The sequence below is a fragment of the Lepisma saccharinum genome, chromosome 30 (genome assembly GCF_977018435.1).
Source record: "Lepisma saccharinum chromosome 30, izLepSacc3.1, whole genome shotgun sequence".
Taxonomy (NCBI): Eukaryota; Metazoa; Arthropoda; class Insecta; order Zygentoma; family Lepismatidae; genus Lepisma; species Lepisma saccharinum.
The window spans coordinates 14415608-14432534 of NC_139258.1; the positions used below are offsets into that span (position 1 = coordinate 14415608).

The following is a 16927-nucleotide window of genomic DNA, read 5'->3' on the forward strand; positions in this document are numbered from 1 at the left end:
AGAAAAACCAAAGAAAGAAAAAAGAGAAAGAGGAATAAACGGGAAAAAGAGGAAATATGAGAGAGAGAGGATTTTTCCTTTCTCTCTTGTCTATCTCTCTCTCTCTCTCTCTCTCTCTCTTTCTCTTTCTCTAGCTTTGCAAAGAGAGAGAGAGAGAGAAATAGAGAGAAGAAATAGAACAGAGGAAAGAGAGAAGGGGAAGGACCGTGTCTATTTTTCTCTCTGTCTTCCCCAAGTGGCTTCCACAACACAAACCCACCGCCAACTAGCAAAGCAATCATATGCCAAATGCAAAACAAGCGATTGGAGCATATCTGGCAGGAACGAGCAAATCACGCATGGGATATAACTGGACGTTGTTTTGTTTTGTACCACGCGCAGGAATCAGGTGAAACCGTTCCGTGCGGTTTCTCCTTTTAATTTCACTTCTTAACACACGCCGTGTTAATTGCGAGAGGGCTAGTGTGGTGGATCGGAGTGCTTGATTGCTTCTCACGTGACTTGATGCAACGTCGTGGCCTCCACTTGGAGCGGTTTTCAATACAATAGAGATCGAAGATCGAGCTGCATCATCGTGGCTGCAGCTCTTGGCTTTTGGTTTCAAGATGTGGGGGAGGAGGAGGTAAGTGCCTCTTTTTCATTTTCATATTACGTCATAATGGAGTTGGATTCGAAAATGTTATGTGAATGCGAATTTTGTTATTTTAACAGGAAGGAAGTTTGTACTTGGTGACTTGTGGTCAGTGCATCGACTCTTATTACTGTTATTTGAGACCGGAGCCGGATTCTTCTATTCAAGACGTACGTAGCTCCATTGTCGTCACGATGCTAGGTCAACATCGAAGTCTGGAGTTCCCACCTTGAATTAAACCCGGGACAGCTGGCACCAAAGGCGAGAGTCTAAACTATTTGGTTAACCGGGATCTCTCACTCACTCGCACACACACACACATAAACAGAAGAAAGAGGAAAGGAGAGAAAATGAGTGTAAGAGAGATTAGTAGCAGCCATAACCACCAAAGCACATTCCACATGAAAATATTTCATCCAATGTTGAACTCATCCGAATGATGTCGCCACTGGGCTACAGAAATTCAACTGTTTTATTTGTTCGCGTATCTTTCCACTTTGGACGTAAACAATTACACCCAAAGGCTTCCTTAACGATAACCTGTGACTACTGGCATCAACTTCAAATAAATTGAGGAGGGAATGAACATAAACGATATTCTATAGCAGTCCCGTACCCAGGAGAGGGGCCATGCCCCCCCCCCCAAGCCATGAAATGTTTATATGTGAACCTATAAAAAGCTACGAAAATAGCATCGACGATTTTCAAACTTGTAAAAATTTCAATTTTGTTTTTGCATAAATGAATGTGTTGTGTAGAGAGGCAGGCTCCAGAAGTCTGCAGTATTCGATATTGATGCAAGGTTACCAGCAGTGGCGGTGATTGGAAGGACATGGGGGCAGTTCCCCCCCCCCCCACTATTTCATCTTTTGCTCCTGCACTATGGCCTCTTAATGCTAAGCCTTGTCTACCCAGAGCCGGTGGAGATACATAGTGGTCGGATCCAACTTTAAACTGTCGGAACAAAAACTCAAACTTGTCTACTAAGAGAAAGTAAATACATTGTCCTTGCCCCTTCAGTTTAGCACCCAAACGCCGCTACTGACTACTAGGTGAAAATGTCTGTCTCTATTATATTTGTTGGTTAACCATAGCCGCACGAAGGATTGTAGCGAGCTATTGGTTAACTTACATTTAGAATTCTTTATTTAATTGCTAATGCATATAATTTAATTAATATATTATTTTTTAAACATAGAATTATCGTGGCTGTTTAATGGTTCTGGTATAAGAAAATAAAGGAAATTTTGAAACATTTTTAATTTGCGAAACTCAGAACTATCCGCATATTTCTGACCAGTGCCAAAATCGGGGGAGGGGAGAAAGGACAGTTATTTTCTCTTGGTAGACAAGCATTAAGAGGTCATAATACGGGGACAAAAGTGGCAAGAAAGTCGGGTGCAACTGCCCCCAGGTCACCCAAAATAGCCGCCACTGTATAAGATGTATATACGCGCACGCGGATCTGGCTCCTTCCTCAAAAAAATTCTGGGTACGGGCCTGTTCTATAGAATATCTGCTACCTTCGTGGAATTTTGGAAAAGGGGGCGCATTTAAAGTACCTTGCCCTCACAAGGGTGGCGCTTATGCCTGTTACTTAATATCAAAATACAAATAATAATATATAAGGCAATGTAATAATCTGAATGACTAGGGAAAATGGAACAGTGGTTCTTACCTGTACAATATGGGTTTTTCTGTCTTCCAACTGTTCTGGACCAATCACACAAAGGCCACCCCCCGAAACAATAACAAAGTAGTACAAAAAACTAACATTATACATAATGGCACAGTCAAGCATGGGCTCATAGGGCCTAAACCCCTTCAGAAACTCTTTCAAATTATCTAGAAATTGAAAAAACTGACGTATCGAGAGCATGAAAATTGTGCAGGATACAATTCTTGCTCAAATGTCTACGGACTGAAGCAACTCTTCCTATCACACCTCAGAGAGATCGGTCTCCACTATTGGCGTTGCCAGAAACTTTTCTGCGTGGTGGTGGGGGGTTAAGCCATTGAATAATAGAAATAATAATTATTATCATGCTTACGATTGTCAATAAGCAATAATAATTATTATAAACCAATAAAAATAAACACATTTTATTTCAAATTTCTATTATTATTGTTATTATGATTATAATATTCTTGGCGAGATTTTTCTACTTGGCCCACCAGATGAGTGAATATCCATCACAACTGTTTTCTTTTACATTTCATGCAGTTAGACATTTTTTTAAAAAAAAGTTTTGGATAGCGATTATAAATAAGGGACTGTGCTGGCTGACTGGTAATCATTAGTGCATTCCCGCATCACCAAAGAACTTATTAATCCCATTTATGGTTGATGAAATCGTACGCCCACATTTCCAGCGATATATGATTGAAGATGGTTGTTAAATCGTAAAGTATGAAAAGACATGTTGATTTGTTCTAATGATAAATGCTACATTTTCTCGCTTTATGAATTCTTTAAAGAAGGTTAATTTGATTTTTCAAAATTATCCGTAAGATTATCTTCTCCCCAGACTTGAACTTGATATAATCATTGTTGCATAATAATATTTACAAAAGAAAGCTACGTACGTGATAACAGATTTAGAAGATAATGTTTATCGCCTGAAATGAAAGGGCGGAATGCATTTACAGAGAATTTTCTATGTAGCTGATTTCACATTGCTTGATGTTGCAAATATATGCTCATGGCGTTATTTAAGGGGATCGAAATTCATCTCATTGGTTTATTAAACAGTTTGCATTAATTTTACAATAAAATAAATGAAGAACACGGAAACCGGACAAACATTGTAATGTTCAAGAGTGCTCGGAAAATTTTATGAATTATTTAGCGTCTACTAGTTGATCTACATATATACAGGGTGACTGGTAATTAGATGTATTCCCTGAAAGGGGTTAAAGTAGAGACAATTTCAATAAATTTGACCATATGATACCCCGTCCGAAAATTAGTAGTTTTCGAGATAATCGAGTTTCAATTGTTTTTTTAAAAAATGACAATTTTCCACATAAAAAGATGAATTGAGAAAAAACTGCTCATTGAATGGAACTTATTTCAGCGTTTTCTCATAGCTAACTAATAAGTGATTCGTTGAAAAAAAAGTTTTTCCCAAATAACAATCACATGCAAGTAACGGGTGGGTCTAAACTTACAAGTGATGATAAAAAAATGCACTCTTAGTTTACTTGGCAACGTATTAATAAAAAAAATGGTATGACACGAAGCGTACAAATTACTTAAATTACTTCCTTGTGACATGTGCTATCCAACAAGGTACAAATGTTGCTAACATTCACATTTGTGTACAAGAAATAATACTTCATTCATCTTCATGTGCATGGAAACAATGAACAATACAATTAAAGAACATTACACGTCTTGCTCAAAGTGGGCACCTCCGTTACGAATGCAGGCACGGAGGTTTTTACGGACATTTGGTCTCTTAACTCGTGATGTGATGGTGTCCTTGATGTGTTGACCAGGTGTTAAGATCGTCTCCCTGTGCTCTTCTTACGAGTTTACCGGTGTCTTGTCATGTGGCTCCAAATGTAAAAGTCGCCAGGTGTCAAATCGATCTGGGGATCGAGCTGGGCAGTCATCATGCTGATAAATCATGTCACATCTTGTAGCTAGAGGCACATCCTCCAACAACATTGCCATCCCGTTCCTCAAAAAATGTTCATAAGTGATGCCATTTAAGATTTGGGACAGGAAAAATGGCTGGATCAAATGATTGTTGATGACACCCATCCATACTTCTGCCTGGGCGTGCGACAATGGCTGGATGAAAATTACCCAAAGAAATGGATTGACCGAGGCTGCCCGATTCGCTGGCCGGCTCGATCCCCCGATTTCACGCCTTGCGACTTTTACATTTGGAGCCACATGACAAGACACCGGTAAACTCGTAAGAAGAGCACAGGGAGACGATCTTAACAGCTGGTCAGCACATCAAGGACACCATTACATCACGAGTTAAGAGACCAAATGTCCGTAAAAACCTCCGTGCCTGCATTCGTAACGGAGGTGCCCACTTTGAGCAAGACGTGTAATGTTCTTTAATTGTATTGTTCATTGTTTCCATGCACATGAAGATGAATGAAGTATTATTTCTTGTACACAAATGTGAATGTTAGCAACATTTGTACCTTGTTGGATAGCTGATGACTCAAGGAAGTAATTTAAGTAATTTGTACGCTTCGTGTCATACCATTTTTTTTATTAATCCGTTGCCAAGTAAACTAAGAGTGCATTTTTTTATCATCACTTGTAAGTTTAGACCCACCCGTTACTTACATGTGATTGTTATTTGGGAAAAACTTTTTTTTCAACGAACCACTTATTTGTTAGCTATCAGAAAACGCTGAAATAAGTTCCACACAATGAGCAGTTTTTTCTCAATTCATCTTTTTATGTGGAAAATTGTCATTTTAAAAAAAAACAATTGAAATTCGATTATCTCGAAAACTACTAATTTTCGGACGGGGTATCATATGGTCAAATTTATTGCAAATTGTCTCTACTTTAACCCCTTTCAGGGAATACATCTAATTACCAGTCACCCTGTATACGGTGGATTTAATTTTTAATTACAGCTAATAAATTACGATTTTGATACCAAATATACATTTTCAGCCTATGAAATTCAAATTCTTTTGAAAATGTGATTTATTCAATTGTAGTTCTGCAGTTTTCTTCAAAATGTCACGAAAAATACATCACATATATATAATTATTGTAATTCGTAAATAAAAGTCTAATGAAATAAATATTGAAAGTACTAAAAATGTCATGAACATTATAATTAATATCGCTACATCAAAGTTCAATATTTAGATTCACAGTGTTTCGAAATATATTATTACTTAACTGTAACCTCATTAATAATAATGACAGTTATTACAATATTAGAATCTTTGGAAACTGGAAACTTAACCCTATACAGGGTGTTTCCGGGATGATGGAGAAGGGCACATGTATCAATTTGAGATAAGGAACCCTGGTCCGGAAACGACTTAGTCGAAAGTTATAAGCGTAAATCGGTGTATGAAGATGCAATATTTTTATTACCTGCACAAGTTTCATAAGCTGCTACTTTCACAACAGTTGTTCAAAGTGGCGTCCCCCAGCTTCGCTGATTATGGAACGAACCAATCTAAAGAGTACCTTTCTTCCAAGAAAAGGAGCACTGCATATCTGCACGAAACTGGAGATACGATATGCGATGAATGATTAGTTTCATGCATTCTGAGGGCGTTAACCAGGTACAGTCCAGCCAAGGGAAACGAAACTAGCTGGAAAGTGTGATTCCAAACGCGAGAGGGGAAGCAGGTAGGACACTCATGAAACTACCCTGTGGCATTTTGCTTGCATGGGTTTGCTTATTGTGTTTATTACTACTTGCTGTATTGTGTTTGTCTCTTACAATTCGTAACAAACAGTTTCGAAGTGTAACAAAGAAAACTGTGTCGTTTTGGTGCCTGTTGCACATTCTACAAAACGCCATCGCAATGCCACAAAGCATTCAGTTACTACATTTTCTTTATTATATTTATAATATATACTATGTATAACACGTACTATTATTAGGAAGAGTGAATACTCTTCTGATTACTGCTGTCTACATTTGTGCAAATTATAATATTTACTAAGGAGATCAATTTAATTGAATGATCTAAAATAAAGTTACTGGTTTACAATTTTACAAACAAGTTTATCTACTAATGTGACGTGATGAATACTTTCCTGATATATTCTGTTTGCTTATATAGTATATGGATGGCTATTTTTTTCCATTCTGTATCCTTACATAATTCGTAAACATCTCTACATATTTTGGCGGATGTTAGTACGTTTGAAACTTCATTGTTGTTTCCACAGCAGACCATTTTCACCCAAACCGATTCCTGACCCAAGTGCCGTCACCCCTATTTTGCCAATGAACACGTCCAGTTGGCGCATGCGCACTTCCGTCCATGGTCTCAGCTAAGGCAGCCAGACATTATTGACTTTCCAATGAAATTATCCCACAGCCTCCTTACTCTCCAGACTTATCCCCTAGCGATTATTTAACACCTCCGGAGTCTCTTTCTGGGAAAGACTTCAAATCTGAACTAGTTTAACATGACACACACTCGTGGTTGAGACAACCACCAGAAGAATGTTTTATCCCAATGTCATCGACTTACTGGTGGTACGTTGGCATGAATAGAAAAGAGGGGCTGCATTGAAAAATAGCATCAATGAAGCAACTATGTTCAACTGTGAATAATGCTAAATTGAAAGTGTCTCGTACATAAACTAATATAAGTGGAAAGATATTACCTTTAGTTGTATTCAGTTTGAAAGACGTAATCATGAAGTAACTTGGTTTAAGATGCAAAGAAAAATCATGTCCTCGTATTTGAAAGAGTTACACTAGCAGACTTGTGTGTAGTGAAAGTCTTAAAATATCTTCACTGCGTTAATTATATCAACGCGGCTCAAATAAAGCAATTTACTCATGCTTGAATAGGCATGACTTTCCGCTTGGCTCGGCATAGCGCTTGTATAGACCGCAATAAAGATATGCTGCTTTTAGAACTTTCCCTTCTTTGTTTGCATGCATAGCAAATAAAGTAATGCTGAAATTGAACTCTGAACAAATGTTTCCATTTTGAACAGTAGCAACACCAACGTATTGTTATGAGGGCAAGGGTACATAATAATTGTATTGAAATAACATTTCTTATGGCATTTGCATTGCCTAATTTGCACAGACAATACACCTGAGTGGTCGACTTTCGAACACGCGACAGAAGTTCCCGTGTTGTAATTCCTACTTGGGTGTTATTTGTGAGTATATAATCATCATTGTCATTTAATCAGCCCCCCTCATCCTTGCGATTAGCCGAAAGTAGCAGAAAAGCAACGATACTTAACAAGGAATACAAATACTGTGTATTTGTACTGATTATACGATTTACACTTACTGTGTGTATTTACATTAGCAACTAAATCGTTAATTTGAGTTTTGTTTCTAAGTCCAATCTTTACACAGGTTAATCGGGACTGGACCTACAGTTTAAAGTGGGATCCGAACCGCTATGTGCATCCACCGGGTATCGAACCGGAGGTCTCTTGAGTACAAGGCGACGACGTTACCACTACGCCATCGGGGAGACCTTTGAACAAAATCGTTAAATTTTACATTTAACAGAATGCCTTAAGAAGGAATTTTATCTTCGTTATCACTAGGGAATGGAAGTTTAGGTAAATAAATGTATTTTTCTGCGATAAGATAGTTTTTGCCAAAATTCTGATATTATAGTTTTTTACATTCTTATATGTCAACACAGCAAATTTTATTTTACATAAAAACACATATTTGCCAGTTTTCCGTATGTAAATACATATTTTGCGAATTTTCATTTTAAATACATAAAATCGCTCATTGACTTCAGCTACCTCGAAATCCTCGAATGAAAAAAGGTTTATTCTCCGCACCCTTTTCATATCGAGAGTGTTAGGTTTATTTTGTCTTTGAACACGCTCGCTGGCAGACTTCTGGCGCCTCGACTAAGATCCTATTGGGGGGAAATATTACCCCCCTCCCCTGGATCTAACGCGCAAGTGCTAATGTCTAAATGTACAGATATTTTTGGGATAAACCAAGGTTTTCAAACTTTGTGCCAAATTGCATGTGTTTTGGAAGGAGATGAAGTAAAGGAAGCTTTGGAAAACTTCAGCGTTAGTGAAATTCGTGCTTTAAATATGCAAGAATTGTTTATTGTGACGTGGAGCTATCTTTCTCACAATATAAGATACTTTTTAGAGATAATCGTCACATAATCGTACAATGGAGAATTTGGAAAAAAAACTATGGTGATCCACTGCAACTCTTCCAAAAAATAGCTCACTAAGAGGTAAGCATTTAGAAACTGATTTCAGGGTTTAAAATGCATGTAATATTTTGTTTTTGTTACCAAATGTTTTTTATTTTTGTCACATATTTTCCTGTTTTTATCACATATTTTCAACATTTATGAGACATAAAAAAATAAATATTTCTGAGATTTTTATCACATTAAGTTCCGTTCCCTAGTTATCACCTACTGTATATTCATTTGAAAATTCAAATGACATTCTCCTGCAATATTTTAGAGATAGTACTGATAGTAAAATGATTTTCTTTCTGAAATTGCAAAAGGTGAGTAGGTATCCTATACCATAGAATCTTCCACTGATTTTATGCATAACAATAACAACAGGGGTCTATCCAGAATTCTTAATATGAGAGGCGTCAAACAACCATAGATTGTGCTTTTGTGAAAAATTAGGGGTAGTTTGGAGAAATAGGGGTGTTAGGAGTGTTGTTAAATCACAGCAATAATAGTATTCAAGTCTTTCGAACTCAACGGGAAGATATGTCGGAAATTCTTGGTTTTAGTTGATCCTATATTGGAGGAAAATATCCTTTAGAGCACCATAAACATTAAATTGTAACGAGTTTGCATTGCAGAACAAATTTTAATATTTCACGGGCTGGTCTCACCATATTATGCATTTTAAACTATATTTCGGAACTATGTATTCACAAGTAGGGGAAGGAAGGGTAAAGTGGCCATGTGAGTTTTCTTCGCTGTATAGTGCTTCCGCCACGCGGGAGCCGGGCGAAACAGTCGCCACGGATGCTGTCAGTGTTGTCTGTGACTTTGAAGCGGGAGGCTGCAATTTTCTAGATGTGAACTCATTCTATTGTTTTTTCGCAAGTCAGATTTTAGCTAAGTGGTACAAATTGTTGATTTTAGCTAAATAATAGTAAGTGTTATAATTATATGCTCTTGTGCTGTTTGATCAGCGTGAAATAACCTTTTAAATTATGTGTGTTTGAAAACGCTAAGTCATGTAGGTTAGACGTTAGACCACAGCTTTTGTAATGGCGTCATTCCGGGCAAAGTGGCCAGGAAACAGATAGACTCGAAAGGCAATGAAGGATGGATTAGATGTTTAAAATGTAAGAAGTGGGCACATGAAGAGTGCGCCGGTTGTGACGAAAAAGATGATGAGTTTGAGTGCGAATTTTGCAAGTAGGCCTACGCCTAATCCTTTATTGATAGACTATTGATTACGAATTACTATTTACTTTATCTTGTAAAGATTTCATACTTAAGATAATACTTAAAAAAACATAATACTTATTCTTAATGTGTATTACTTGAGCTTGTGTTGATTAAATACACACTCTGAATCAATGTGATTTGTTCATTTACCTATGCAAGTAAAATGGGAAGGGGCTGGCCACTTTACCCAACCTAGGCGGGCAAAGTGGCCACTTCGTAAATTTTAAAAAAAGTAACGTGTACATTTCTAAACAACAAGAATTAAAAAAAAAAAAATAGAAATTGGAAGTAAATTTATTATACTTATTATTGGTGTATGTTTCTATAACTTTGCTGATTAGAAAGGTATGATAAGAATTCATCAAACCTTAGAGTGGCCACTTTACCCTTCCTTCCCCTATATTTCCGATATATGCCTTTAAACATTTTCAAATTTTTAGTAGATCTCTTCATATTTTGTAATTTTGAAATACTCAATTTGGGTACGTGCTCTCACAAACCCGCAACGTAGTGTTAACTTTTTTTTAAAAAAACAAATTGTGGATAACGTTGGAGAGCTAAAGCCAAATAGAGACCCATTTAAATAAGTAATTTGGAAAGCATGATTTATGAAGAGTGTGCGGCGGTGCCCGTGAGAGCGATGTTGCAAAGGTATTTATCAGCTCTGTCGATTCGGCGTTTAAATTGATATTCTCGTGGAAGATTCCTTGGCCACTTCATTCCCTCACGTAACCTGAAACGTGACATCAACACTGTGAAGTTTTGCACTCTTCAGGAAGGAACAAAATATGAGCATTCATTTTTTAGCCAGTTCACAGAGCAGTACGAGAGGTAGAATATCATATGGCGCGAGTCAGTGGCGGCGATTGGGTCCCAAAACCGGGGGACAAAGACAGTACATTTACCTCTATAGATAAGATTTAGCATAGTGCGGACGCAAAAGTAGCGACCCTCGCCCCACTTATCGCCACCACTGGCGCGAGTGGTTACACAAAAGTTCCAAGAAGTTAGTATAGACTAAGAAGCGGAAGTTGATGACCTAAAAAAATATAGGTATATGACCCATAGAATGTCCAAAAAAAGGGGGAAAATGACGTAAAAAATTCAAAAAATTACCATTAAATTTGTTATAGTGCAGGAGGTCTTAGAAAGAGCGTTTCGCGGGCTAACAGCAGACGTCGCTCGCACACTATTGCTGATACTCTCGTGTCGTCTGCTCCTCAGCCGAACAAACAGGCCGAGGTAGCAAGAGGTAGAGGTCACTCACTCTTCCTGAACGGTGCAGCGAGCTAGCTGTGGCAACCGGGCTCGCTCATTCGCAGACCTGATTGGTTCTCGCAGACAAACCCCCATATTGTTGTCTGCTGGAAGCCCGCGAAGCGATCTTTTTAAAGCCTCCTGCACTATAGTTTCAGGTTAAAAATTGAAATGAAAAGGAAATTAAACAAAATGCAATATTGTTTTTTTAAAAAAGGGCACCAAATGATACCACATGCACATTCAATCAAAATATGCAACGAGGATTTCCAATGGAAACAACCGAATAATTTTTAAACAATTTAATGAAAAAGTCGTATACACTGAATGAATTGGTGTAAAATGCATTAATTTCCCGCATCTGAGCTTGTAAATTGCAATCTTGCGAGATCTATATAGGCCTATGTTCACCTTGGTGAAAAGACTCAAGAATATTACCAAAATGAAAGAAGTGATAAAATATGACGAAACAATACACCAAATATTGCGAAAAATGACGGGAAAATGCCGAAAATCGAGGAAAATGACCTAAAAAGCTGAAAATTGGCAAAAAATGCAAAAAAACGCACTTTAAAATTACCATCTTTAGGTTCTAGACGAAGTGTAATATTTTGAATATTTAGTGGCCATCGTGTCCGAGATGTCAGAAAAAAGATGACATTTCATCAACTTCCGCTCCCTACTAATAATGATGAAGTTACAGACTAAGTCAAAATATCTTTTCTCGTAAAAACTGAGGGAGGTGTTGCTACTTTTCTGCCGCAGTGAGTGACCCTCCTTGGTCCCCCCTTGAGTGAAGTCACCGTATAGAGCGACCACAAAAGAACCTTCCGCCAAAATCCTTCGCGCGCCTTTCCCTTCACCCGTTCAACTCGGGCCATAAGGAAGCATGATACAATATGCCCCTCCCCTCCAGGCGGGGCTAGGATGCACAGGAGTCGCGGATCTGCGCAGGTTCTTTTTCGTGTAGTTCCACTTATAACAGAACTTCATTTAGTGAAGGGAGAACATCACATACCTAACGGAAAAGAAAGATCTGTCATTTTTAGCTGCACGATGCACAGATATCAGTAGAAGATCAAAATATTTCCAGTAAAATTTCTTACATCTATATACTTTAATAGTAAACAGGATTAATCATATGGCAATAAAGTCAATAATAATTAAAACCATTGTAGAGTCAACGGCAAAGATAATGGTAGGCAAATTGTCCACCACTATTTGCATAACTTTTCTATTCTACATCCTGTGTTGTTTTAAGGAATGACACTATGTTGGTTCGAAGCATGCATTGTTCTCTGCTTATTGACGTCATTATTTCAATTCATTGTGATGACTAGAGCTCGGAAGTTGAAGACCTATAAATTGCCAAAAGAGGACCTATAAAAAGACCTAAAATATAAAAAAAAGGACGTATAAATGTGATCCAAATTAATTAATAACTTCAGTTTTAATTACATATTTAATGAATAAAAAAATAAAAAATTCTGGTGGTATGGAACACACAGTGCGAAAAAACAATATGAATGAAATGCATCTTCTTTCAGACATTATATATATTTTTTAGATTAACATAATTTGAAAAATCATATTTGGCCTAACCACACAGGGTTACAGAAATAGGACTTCGGATCCTATTTCAGTCGTCCAAAAATGTCTTTCTCTCGTTTCAGGGATGGTTCAATTATATTTCTTTCTTTCTTTTTTTATTTCTCTACTACAGAAAGGACGTTTAAGAGGTGATGAACTGATGATGATTCGAATTGAGAATAGGCAGTAAAAACGTAATCGAAAGAAGATGAAGTTGCAAAAAAAGCCATTAAGACCTTAAAAAAGACTAAAAAAGGACCAAAAAGCCAAAAAAGGCAAAAAAGGACAAATAAAACCCACCTTTTTCTGGCCTACAATGACCCAAAATGAACATATATTACGTTGGCCCTCGTCTTCGGACTAGGAAAGAAAAGGATTTTTCCTCAACTTCCGAGCCGTAGTCATCACAATGAGAAATACAGACTGAATTAAAATAGTGGTGGACAATTCGCCTTCCGTTCGATGTACGAGTCAGCACATTCGAGAAGAATGTGATGATTTGAATTAGCTCAGGCATGGTTTTAACCTTCAGTACGATTTGTCAGCTGTGTTAGGAGACGATCGTAATGTCTTAGCCAATGGTTTTAGCTTTTTGAAAAGAGAACGCCTTCTCCACTGTTTCTGAGGTAGGTTTTAAACTGTCCCTACCTTTTCAATGTGTTATGTTTGTCCTATGCAGGACCGTGGCGCTTAATGTCCACTCTTGTAAAAGTTCTGTAAAAATTGTTCTCTGTGCGTTTCATAAAGTTTACACTGAAATATAATTGCAATATATTCACTACACAAACAAACTGGTGAAGGCACTAAGTTCTTCTTGTAAAGGTGAGCTTCGGCGATAGTGTGATTTAACCTCCAGCGCATTATAGTTGTGAGGGAACTCCGGGAGAGTCGTATATGTCTGAACCAGCATTCCTTTGGAATTCTTTCTTGTTTAGAATACTACATCTTACCGCATTGAGTTCCAGCATTACTCCACAAACCTTGCCAGTCAGTAAGTAATATTTTTTAACGTGTGATTCCGAAACTACAGACGGAAACTTTATTGAAAACGGCCGTTGGATTGTTTGATTCGTTGCATATTTTGCCAAAGTATCTGCTATATCATTCCCTTTTATTGAATAATGTCCAGGGGTTAAATTAAATTGATATCATATCCCAATGCCATTAATTTCAGTGTCAGCATTTTTATATATGAACTATTGCTCAGTTTCCTTTGTTAATAACTCATCCTAAATTTCTTACACGTAAACTGTGATGACGTAACGGCCGATTGTTACGTTGAACGTTTGCAGGGGCATTAACAGTTCATTGTTGTGAGGAAGAAAAGGTGAGGTAATTATTATTAGTGATGATCCAACTCTTTATTAGTTTCGTGAAACGATGATTTGGAGGCTTTCGAACAAGTGTGTGCCAGGGCGTAACGCCTTGCGAGCGAAAATAATGAGGTTGTTCTCTTCTCGGGCCAAAAGACAAAAGGCACTAACAAGCGTCCAGCAGAACATGCGAGGTTAATGGTTTCCTTGTTTTAAAATAAAGGTTTTAGTTTAGCGCAATCCTGGTGGATTTGAATGCGCGTAGAACAGGTGTTGAACACGTGCAAGCTGGTCAATAATTTGGCCATTTTTCGCATTTTCAAAACTCTGTGCACGCAAGGACGTATTTAGGGGGAATCCAAGGATGCGGACCACCCCCAAAGACTTATGAAGTACTAAAATTAAGTAATGAAAATATTAGCATTTGTTGCATAATCGATGGTTATTAATTTCCTCTGAACTTTTTAGAAGGCAAGGCTTTGAATGACATTACAAAGACGATTTATGTACTTTTCGCCAACTGCATGTACGTGGGTCGTTCAATATATAAGTTTCCGTATGCTGTAAAAAATATTTTTAAGATACATTAGAAAACTATACATACATGTGTAGGAGGATCCTTCCTCACTTCTCCACATAATCCCCATAGAGATTCAGGCAATTGTCCCACCGTTGCACCAATTTGTCCATACCCTTTGCAAGAAAATCAGGGCTCTGGCTATTGAGCACAATTCTCACATTCCGTTTCACTTCTTCATCTGTTTCGAAACGGTAACCTTGCAATTCAGACTTTAACACCGGAAAAAGATGGAAATCACTCTGCGCTAAATCGTGGCTGTATGGAGGGTGGGGCAGCCGTTCCCACACCAATTCTTCAATTTTGTGTTGTGTTTGCACTGCTGAGTGGGGGCGAGCGTTATCGTCAAGAATAATGACACCAGCTGAGAGGAGACCTGGTCGCTTATGTCGAATTGCGTTTTTCACTTTATCCAATGTTTGACAATAACGGTCAGCATTAATTGTTCTTCCTCGTTCCAAAAAGTCCATAAGCAGAGCGCCCTTAGGATCCATGCTTCTGAACTCCTTATGACGCGAGCCCGCGTTTTCCGAACAAGCATTTACTTATCGCCCTTGAGCGCATGCGCCTTCACGTCTGATAACGAATCGATTGTTGTTCCTTGTAGACGAAGGATGGCGCTTGTCAACCATGTGCTTCTTTTTAATGGCATTGCTTTATACAATATTTTATAGCACACGGAAACTTATAGGCTATATTGAACGTCCCTAGTAACATCATTTTTGTTATTCGATAAATATTCAATTATTCATCTATTTTACATTAATTTCGTTGCCAGGGCACTTGTTTTTATGTAAATTATTTCGATTTTAACTACAGGTAAGCTACGTAATGAATATGCACTGCCATATCTCAATTCTTATACAGTCTCTTTATCTATTCGTGTAATAATAATATTAATTTATGTATTGTAATAAGTATTAATTTCATTTAATACAATTATGTTAATTTAAACATTATTATTATTATTGAGACACTTGGTTCGGACCCCCCCCCCCCCGAAACATATTTCTAGATACGTGCCTGTGTGCATGCTACGTTTTTTGAGTTTCTGGCGCTAACCTCATGGGCAAGGCCTGGCTAAATGTATCTGACGCCCGAAGCTAACCATTAATTCCACGCTCCCCCCCTCCTCCTCATTGAAGACTGGTGGAGAGATCTTAAGATACACACACAAATATATATTTACATAATAATAATAACCCGTGACTCGACAGCCCTTGAAGGGCCTTGGCCTATCTCCCGACTGCCAGTCTCCCTCCCACAATCCTGCCTAGAGGTGTGGAGATCTTCAAGCGGTATATTTATATAGAAAGCTATATTTAATTGTTATATGATACATGTATTCATACTAACTAACTAACTAACTCTGTAGCATTCTTAAAGCCGAGGGTTTATGGCTGTAGTAACACAGGCCTTCAATTTGCTTCCATCTGTCTCTATACAATCCTTTCGATCCCTACCGATTTCTTTTAGGTCCATCTCAACGTTATCTCTCCATCTTCGTCTTGCCCTTCCTAATGGTCTCTTACCATCAGGTTTACCAACAAGAATCCTGTAAACTCTTCCTTGCTCTCCCATTCGTGCATATTTTCATAATGTTATTAAATATAAAAGTAAATTACTAAATATTTAAAAATACATTATTAATAAATATAAAGGAATTAGTTACTTTTATACATATCAGATATTTGATATCAAATGTATGTGTGTATATACATATGTATGTTTGTTCCGGCGTAACTCTCGAACGCCTGGAGCAATTTCAACCAAACTTGGTACACGTATCACTTGCAATCTGGAAAGAAATACTGTGGGGGTAAGACACCTCTGGCACCCCTAGGGGTGGGTGTGGGAAGGGGTGACATGTAAAAATAATCGATATTAGTGTGGAATCCATAGCTTTCGGGGTCGCTAAGATGAAAAGTGACACTCCCAATGCCGTTCAATTTATTTATTCTTGAAAAATGTTGTTTATAATCAAGTTTTGAGTTATAGCTATTATAGTTAATTTGTAAAAGATTTTACTTTATAATTTGTATACTGTACTTATTCTTTTAAATACCTGTAAATTAGTTACATTTTACACTAAGAAGGTTTTAACTGAAGGTTCTTTTGTTTGTGGTCGCTCTACAGCAAAACGTAACAAATCTTAGGTCAGCTTTATATCACTTGCAACTCTACAGAATACTTTCTAATTGCACTCCAAATCTTCTAAGGCTGGAGTTTCGACCTGATCGTTTGGGTTCCTTTGTGTGTGTGTCCCTTCATCACGTTAATGTAATCATTACTCATCCTCATAATGACGACATACAAAATTAACTCTCATCTTAAACTTCAGTTGCTTAGGTAGGTATAGAGTTGAGTTGATTACAATGCAACTGTTGAGAGTGAAATCAGCTGAGAAGGAAAACGAACAATGGTATGTATTTATTTCTT

The 16927-nt window shown here is 37.6% G+C and overlaps 1 protein-coding gene across 1 annotated transcript in view; it reads left to right on the top strand.

Moving 5' to 3' along the window:
- Positions 1-451: 451 nt before the first annotated feature.
- Positions 452-16927, top strand: part of qtc (GRIP domain-containing protein quick-to-court) — a 175066-nt gene continuing 158590 nt past the window's right edge. The window contains exon 1 of the mRNA XM_083115622.1: positions 452-622. Within this exon, the coding sequence (XP_082971748.1) occupies positions 606-622 (17 nt within the window). The 5' untranslated portion in view covers positions 452-605. The remainder of the gene's footprint in view (positions 623-16927) is intronic.